This window comes from Arachis stenosperma, chromosome 7, assembly GCF_014773155.1.
Source record: "Arachis stenosperma cultivar V10309 chromosome 7, arast.V10309.gnm1.PFL2, whole genome shotgun sequence".
Lineage (NCBI taxonomy): Eukaryota > Viridiplantae > Streptophyta > Magnoliopsida > Fabales > Fabaceae > Arachis > Arachis stenosperma.
The window spans coordinates 28,866,004-28,875,028 of NC_080383.1; the positions used below are offsets into that span (position 1 = coordinate 28,866,004).

Consider the following 9,025-nt stretch of genomic DNA (forward strand, 5'->3'; position numbering starts at 1 on the left):
CTAGAACTTTTGTAGTTTAAGAAGAGATTTTATTTTTCAATATATCAAAATAAAGATTCAATAGCAACTCTCTCTTTATCTATGAGAGAGTTATTATTCAAACTCAATAAAGATTAAATAAATTTTAATTAAAAAATATTAAAAAACCACACATTAAAATTAGGAACAACTAACAAATCAAATTAGTGATTAAGAGTTTAGTACAAATAAAAAATCAAAAGCTTTTAACCATGCTCATAGATAGAAGTAAACTTTTATTTCTTATATCAATAAAGTCTTACATTTAAGTCATTTAATCAACCTAAAGCATTTTTTGTACTTTCTACTTTCTCTTTTTTTTTTTTCTGCGTTCTCTTCTTTTTTTGTATTCTTTCCATTCTCTGCGTTCTCTTCATTCAAAATTAATGTTTGAAATCAAGCAGTAAAATCAGATTAAACAAGTATTTCATTTTCGAAAACAATGAATAATTCAAGTTCAAACTATCAATTGAACCAAGAAGAATTAAATTATTGTTTTAAATCAAATCTAGTTAATGTAGTTCATTAATAGTTTATGATTCTATAGCTGAATAATTTTGTTTTTGTTTGTGAACATTGTTGTTCATTGTTGATGGTTTAAATTTGAATGTAATGCAAGAGTTCTGAATTTAAATTATTATTTTGATGAATCTGTTTTGTTTCTAGTTTCGATACATTTGGAGTTATAATTTGATTTATTATGGAAATGTTTTTGGTGTTTTTTCAGTTTCTATGTGATGTTGATGAGTAATTTGTGCCAAAAATTAGGATGACTTTTAACACATTTGAAGAAGCTTGATAATTCTATAAATTAAAGATTATTCTAAATTTGCAAGTTTTTCTACAAAAATTCAGAACACAAATAAGAAGAAAAATAAAATTAAAAACTAATTGATGTGCAAAATAGGAAAAATTGAGTTTGTGCATGTTAATAGTTGTGCTAATATATGATTTACTTTCTGCAGTTGAACCTTTTAGATAGTGAATCAGTGTATAGTTAATTTCCAACTATTATCATAGATAAATAATGAATTATCAGTTCTGAGATTCAAGAGAATAAGATAAATTTTTTGGTATTTATGTGAAGACATTTCAGTGTTTTGCAATACAATTTCGATGCAATCTATGTAAGGTTTTTATTTTTTAATGAAAATGAGATTTACTTTTTATATTTTTTTGTTTTATTCCATTTATTATGTTATTGTTTGTTTTAAAATTAATTTTTCAATTTTTTCAAGAGAGTTGTTTATTTTAAATATACAATACATAGACAATTCAATAGTTAAGTAGTGTAGAAATTCAATCTATATAATTTCTATATATCCTGATAAAAATTAACGTAAAAAATTATAAGCATTTTCTCTGTGTTTATTTGAATAATTTTAATGTTTTTTATTAGTTTGGTGTATTACAGAAATTTTTCATCTTTTTCTGCAATTTTGTGAATCTAGATTCATTCAGATTAACAAGATTTCAATATAGTACAGACAGATTTATAAAAATTTAATCTTGCTAAAAAATTTTATGAAAAGATTGGATTGAATATTTACAAAATACAAAGTATGTGTTTATTAATTTAAATCTGTACACATAATTCAAAATAACATTGAAGAGATATTGTGAACAATTTACATTATACAATCTATTGACTTTCTATATCTCCTTATGTAAACATATAATAGGGACTTTCTATATTTTGGTCCTTTTTTTGTGGTACTTTTCTTAGCAACTTTTTTATTGTTATTTTTTGTAAGGAATAAGAAATTAGGTTAATAGATAACATAACACCAAGTATAACTCAATTCATACCAAATACACCGAAAAACAAACTAAATACACTACTATTTTTTTTTATTGCATCACACAATGTCAATTAAAAAAGATATGCAAGCATTCAACTTAATCAAACATGCACAAAATGATACTAGAAGCACTACAACAAAATTCTATGGGCTAGTTACCACAAATCCATAAACAAAATTCCTTAAAAATAGACAAAAATACATGCAAATCACTCAAACATGCACAAAATAACTTCAAAAGCACTACAATAACATTTTGTTGTCTAGTTACAACAAAAAGAGAACAACAACACTAAATACACCTCAATTTAAACAAAATACACAAAAAATTGTTACTGATTACTATACACGAACTCACTTTAAAATATAAAAATACTCAAATATGCACAAAAACACATTCAAATCTCTCAAACACATGTAAATATAGGTTAAATTATATGAAAAATATTACATAACATTTTCTTGGTGAAGATTTCGAACGAAACTTTGAGATTTTCTTGAATTTTCGCAAAAATTTTGATCATCATTTAAAGTTTTATCGTTGCATTTTTTATTGAAAGAGAAAAAAGCATTTTTCATATTAACGTTCGCACTACTGAACAGTCACGAGTTCGCAAGTTTACAAAATTGATTTTTATTGAATTTTAACCAATTTAATTGGACTTAAATGGTAAAAAAAAATTTGTATATATAACACAACTATTAGTATGTATCCTTCATAATAATTTAATCTTAAAATTAAAGAATTTAAAAATTCCAACATCTAATTTTCAAATAAAAAATGTTGAAGTCTATAATTAAGAAAAAAAAAAAGAAAATGATTTCAGGCTAAATCGTTATAACATTAGGTAACTAATTCTTTTCGGTCAATATTAAACTGTAATTTTTAAATCATAACTTTTTTATGTTAAATCTTAAAATTGTAAATTTAAATAGTAAAATTAGGTAATATTGATTAATTAAAAGTTAATCTGTATACTTAATTGGCCTGTCCCACGAAGAAACAAACAAAAAAGCAAGGCAAGAACAAAGTGATAACTAATAACCTGCATACAGAAGTGGCTGATCTTGGTTGTGATTTGATATGATTGCTGATTCCATATAATTTCCATCAATATTTCTACGTATAAGAAAACTATAGACATTATTAACACAAAAGATTTGGACTTTGCATCATGATTTAGATTCACGAGACAAAAACCTTTCTCAGCATTCTCTTGAAAGAACACCCCAACAACAAAGACGAAGAAGAATATGAAGTTTCTGAACCTGAAACTGAAACTGAATTATTATCCTCATCATTGTTCCCATTCTCACTCTCACTAATCTCATAACTCGGAGTACCAATAACAATCTGAACCACACCATCATCATCTTCGTCATCAACAGAACCCGTATCATTCTGATGAACAACAGGAGCTCTGCAAATGGGACAATTACAATGAGAACTCAGCCACATATCAATGCATTCCACGTGAAAAGCGTGTCCACATTTTGGTAATGTTCTTCCCATTTCACCTTCTTCGAAACCGCTCAAACAAATCACGCATTCTAATTCCTCTCTGTCTTCTTCTTCTTGCTCTGTTTTCCTCTTCTTCTCTGCTTCGTACACAAACACGGGAATCGCTGAAACCGTAGCGGAATCGAGTCCTTTGGTGGCAAAGGGTGAGTCTTCCACGCGCAAGTGGTGGAACTGGAACTGGGGTGGACCCTGGAAGGCGGGGAGAGTTGCACGGCGGCGATGGCGGCGGCGACGGCGGGGAGGTTGTTGAGGTGGTGGGTGAGAGTGAGAGAGGAAGCATTTGGCGTAGAGATGGAGGAGAAGGACGAAGAGAATTACAAGGAGAAGAGAAACAATGGCGGCAAGCATGATGGTGTTGTTGGATGAGAACATGCTCTGAGCGAGTTGACTCAGTGAGTTAGATGACTTGTTTTGTGTTTGCATTTTTTGAAGAAGGATGGGGTTTGCTTGAATGGGGCAAAAGAGTAGATTCTTGAGTTGGAAAGGTTCGAACTTGAGGAACAATTCATGGGAGAATCTTCTTCTTCTTCTTCATTGCACTATGGTTATGTCATGCACTCTATGCAACAAATTAAGGTATGGGTCTAAGGGGATGATGAGGTTGTGGTACCAAATAGCAATTCAAGTCAAAGAAGAATCCCTATATTCAAGGAGCTAATGGATACTACAAATTAAATTTTTGTGTGAGATTAATGGTTGAAAATTGTTAAATAATTTAAATAATTTAAATTATTAATTTTTATATGAAAATAATTACATTTTTATTAGTATGAGACTTATTTTCAACACATGTAAGCAAATAAAAAGGTTAATCATTATATATTATGTCTGTAAATATATATTATTTAATTTATTTTAAATATATATTTTATATTTTAATACGTATTTAAATAATAAATTTAGTTGTTGGTTTTTGTTATACACGCAATTTCCTATTTCATCCCATGAGTCTCTTTTGACATTAAGAAAATGAATACAAAGATCAAATGACGTATAATATTATAACTAAGAAATAAATGACTAAAATTGGTCTAACGTAGATGAAACTCGAAAGATTTAGATATTATGAAAGTTAAATTTTAAGGTCAAAAGTAGATCGCCATCAAATATAAGATATACAAGTAAGAAAATTGATGCATGGGATGTTTGGGAGAAAAAGAGAAAGAAGGGGGTGGGGGAGGGGGGGGGGACATATATGAGGCACTCGTGAAGGCAACGGCAATAGGAGGGGTAGTTGTGCTTGATTGGATTCATGTGAATGGTTTTTATAATAATAATAATAATAATAATAATAATAAGGTGAATTCTATGGTGTAGAAATAAATTTTTTTCTACACATGAGGAAACTAACGTGGCATAGGTTTAGGAGTGACACCTATCTCTTGCTATTATTGTTTTGATCAGATGTGACAAGATAAATACATCAAAATTTAGATTTTGTCTTTTTCAATTAAACATTAATACTAATAAACTTTAATTACAGATATATTTTTGTTGTATTGGATCAAAAAAATTGGGCCAAAAAAAAAATAATTTTTGGACTGTAATGGATTACTATTAAAGAAATATATTTTATTATATTTATTTTATCAATAAAATTCATTAGTTTTTATTAAATATTTAAGTATGCATAAATAATATTAAATACTACAAACAATAAAGTCACCAAAAAATACTACAAACAATAAATATTAAAAAAATAAACATTTAAATTCAAAATTTAATCTCTAAATTATTGTGTATAATATTAAATTTTTCTTACATTTTGTATAAAAAATTAACAAGTGTTATTTTTATTTTGTGAGAGTACCTTTAAAAAAAATTTGTCAATAATACTAAATTTTTCTTACATTTTTCTTTAGTCCATGAATTATTTATTTTTTAAAATTAATTTATAATATTTTGATTTATAATAAGAATGATAATTTATTTAGAATTACAAATATAACAATAAAATTAAATTTAAAAAGATGAAAAAATATTTATATGCAAAACTTGAACCTAAGTAAATATTCATGCATATAAATAATTTTAAATATTGAACATTTTAAAAAATATTCATACGTACCAAATAATTTGGGTTATGTTTCAGACTCCAGTTTTGTTTTTTAAATTTTTTTCACTCATCTTTTTAAATTTAACTTTGTTGTTACATTTGTAATTTTAAATAAATTATCATTCATACTATAAATCAAAATATTATAAATTAATTTAAAAATAAATAATTCATGGATTAAAAATTTTTTTTAGCTAATTCATAAACACTTTTAATTTTGATATTGAATTCATAATAGTATTTTTTCAATAACTTATGAAATTTGGTGTGTTTTCTTATATGGAGATCACAAATCTACCATTTTAATTTGGAAAGTTTAATTCTTTGAAATTTAAAAACACAAAATGGAACTTCTGATTTGTAAACTTACACAAATCTAATCTTTCAATTTATGAATTTTAATTTTTAAAAATTTTTAAAATACAAAAAATCCACCCTCCAATTGATGAACTTTATTTATTTTTTTAATTTTTAAAATACAAATAAGACTCTCTTAATTGTGATTACATTTATACTAAATTAAAACATATCACTCATCTTTTTAAATTTAACTTTGTTGTTATATTTATAATTCTAAATAAATTATCATTCTTATTATAAATCGAAATATTATAAATTAATTTTAAAAAATAAATAATTCATGGACTAAAAAAAATGTAAGAAAAATTTAGTATTATTGACAAAATTTTTTTAAAGGTACTCTCACAAAATAAAAATAACACTTGTTAATTTCTTATACAAAATGTAAAAAAAATTTAATATTATACACAATAATTTAGAGATTAAATTTTGAATTTGAATGTTTATTTTTTTAATATTTATTGTTTGTAGTATTTTTTGGTGACTTTATTGTTTGTAGTATTTAATATTATTTATGCATACTTAAATATTTAATAAAAACTAATAAATTTTATTGATAAAATAAATATAATAAAATATATTTCTTTAATAGTAATTCATTACAGTCCAAAAATTATTATTTTTTTTGTCCAATTTTTTTGATCTAATACAACAAAAATATATCTGTAATTAAAGTTTTATTAGTATTAATGTTTAATTGAAAAAGACAAAATCTGAATTTTGATGTATTTGTCTTGACACATCTAATCAAAGCAATAATAGCAAGAGATAGGTGTCACTCCTAAACCTATACCACGTTAGTTTCCTCATGTGTAAAAAAAAATGTATTTCTATACTATAGAATTCACCTAATAATAATAATAATAATAATAATAGTTTTGATTAATTAGTTAAACTCCGGTGAGGGCAAAGAATCCCAACTCCCAAGGCAATTAGGCAAAGACCTTATGAAAGTCATGAATATTTGTTATAATATAACTAGTAAATTGGGACAAAAGCTAAAGTCAATATTGAAATTGAAGAGGCTCAAGCTCCCCAACACAATTTCAGAATTTCTTATGAACAACTCACATTTTTGTTCGTTTCTATGACTTTCATGCACTTGGTTAAAGACTGTATGTCAATACTCAATGCTCAATAAGTCAATAGTCATTGTAGTATTCTTTTTTATTTTTTTATTTAGGTTAGTGGTGTTTAGGGTGGGACCCCCCATTCTTGTTTTAAAGAGATCAGTAGTGTGTTCAGGGGTCCCATGTGAATGGAACCAGACACTATAAGCCCTTTACTTCCTTTTTGTTTTTTTTTTTTTCTATATTTCTTATTTCTTATTTTTCTTATCACCCTAGATATACTAATCGTCTAGTCCACTAAGGCAGTAACCACTATAGTCTATAGGAGCAGTTTGATTTTCGAATGGGTAATCTAGGTAACAAATAACTTTTTTTTTAATAACATGAATAATTATTAATTAAATTAAAATATATTATATTTTTAAATTATTTATTTAAATTTTAATATTAGAATAATTATTCATATATTTAATAAAATAAATATCTAATATATTTATTATTTATATTATTTAATATTTTTATTATCAACTTATATTTTTTCTTTTTAAATAAAAGAGAGTTCTTATATGGTCAAATAATTTAAAGTCACTATTGTCAATAATTTTAGGTGAGTTTTATATTTGTATGATATTTAAATTGTCTAATTTACTTTTTAAAATAAAAAATAAAATATTTAAAATAAAAAATAAATTATATAAAATTTATTAAATATTATTTGTTTACTCCTTTTAGTAACTTAAGTATAATGTAATAAACATCATAGCATTCACCATAATTTTAAAGTTAAATTTGTAAATATAGATTTTTGGGCAATTTACTCAATGAGAGTGAGTGTGAAAATTCTTTACTCAAATGCAACATTTTCAATTCGTTTACGTGAGTGTCCTTTTTGTTATTATGTAAACTATGGTAGGTAATTACAATTTTCAATTTGTGCATAAACCATGAAAGGTTGGCACAGTTTACACTTAAGAAACGTTATACATAAACCGCCGGCTGCTACCACGGATTATGAAGGAAAAATACTACTAGAAACTGTGGTTGGTCACCACGATTTATGAAGAAAAGCTGTGAGGATAAAACTTTGTTGACCACCACGATTTATGCTTAGAGTAGTATAAATACATAACCCGCGTTAAGTGTTCTAAGTGTAAATTTGCCTTGTGAGTACATGTGAGTTTACAGCAAATTTATTAATTTATTGGTTAAATTTCAAATGAATTTGATATTTAACCAATAAATTTGCCTTACTCACAAGTAGGGGTGAAAACAGGTCAGGCTATGTCAGGCTTTGCTCTTAACAGGCCTGGCCTGTTACACAGTTGATTTGTCTGAGCCTGGCTTGGTTTGTTATTCAGCCTGGCTTGGCCTGAAGCCTGTTAAAAGGCCTGCTAATTTTTTTTACAAAAATAAAAATATTATTTAAAAAAATTATTTTTTAATAAAAATTGTTATATATAATATGTCATATATTTTTTTTTTGTGACTAATATGTCATATATTTAATATTTATAAAAAATTTTAAACTTCTAATATATTTAAAATATACAAAAATATTTATAATAAAATATAATAAATTTAAAATATCTCATAATTTTATTAATAATAAATAATTATTTATATATTTAATTATATTTTAACAGGCCAAAGTAGGCCTGACAGGCCTATAAGGCTAATTAGTAAGCCTGGGCCTGGCGTATTAAGGCTTTTAAAAGAGCATGGGGCTGTACCTATTTTATAATATGCCAGGCCAGGCCAGACTGCAAGCCCCTCGCAGGCCCTACTCACAAGCCAAATTTATACCTAAAACACTTAATGCGGATTATGTATTTATACTACTCTAAGCATAAATTGTGGTAGCCAACAAGATTTTATATTCACAGCTTTTCTTCATAAACCGTGGTGACAAACCACGGTTTCTAGTAGCATTTTTCCTTCATAATCCGTGGTAAATAGCTGCGATTTATATACAACGTTTTTTAAGTGTAAACTGTGCCAACTTCTCACAGTTTATGCATAAATTAAAAACCGTAATTACCTACCACGGTTTACATAATAACCAAAAAAATATTTACTTAAACGAATTGAAAATCTAGCATTTGAGAAAAAAATCTTCACACCTATTTTAATAGAGTAAGTTACCCTAAATTTTTTTTAGTATAAGTCTCCAAATTCTTCCATACGCTAGATGTTATTA

At 25.9% G+C, this 9,025-nt stretch overlaps 1 protein-coding gene across 1 annotated transcript; it reads right to left on the reverse strand.

Moving 5' to 3' along the window:
* Window positions 1-3,006: 3,006 nt before the first annotated feature.
* LOC130939637 (RING-H2 finger protein ATL63-like) lies at window positions 3,007-3,937 on the reverse strand. The gene has a single exon (XM_057867727.1). The coding sequence runs from the start codon at window positions 3,763-3,765 to the stop codon at window positions 3,007-3,009; it is 759 nt and encodes a 252-aa protein (XP_057723710.1). The 5' UTR covers window positions 3,766-3,937.
* Window positions 3,938-9,025: the final 5,088 nt, after the last annotated feature.

What these genes read in the sequence shown, in the direction of transcription:
- LOC130939637 (XM_057867727.1), bottom strand. Translation starts at nt 3,765, where the DNA reads ATGCAAACACAAAACAAGTCATCTAACTCACTGAGTCAACTCGCTCAG.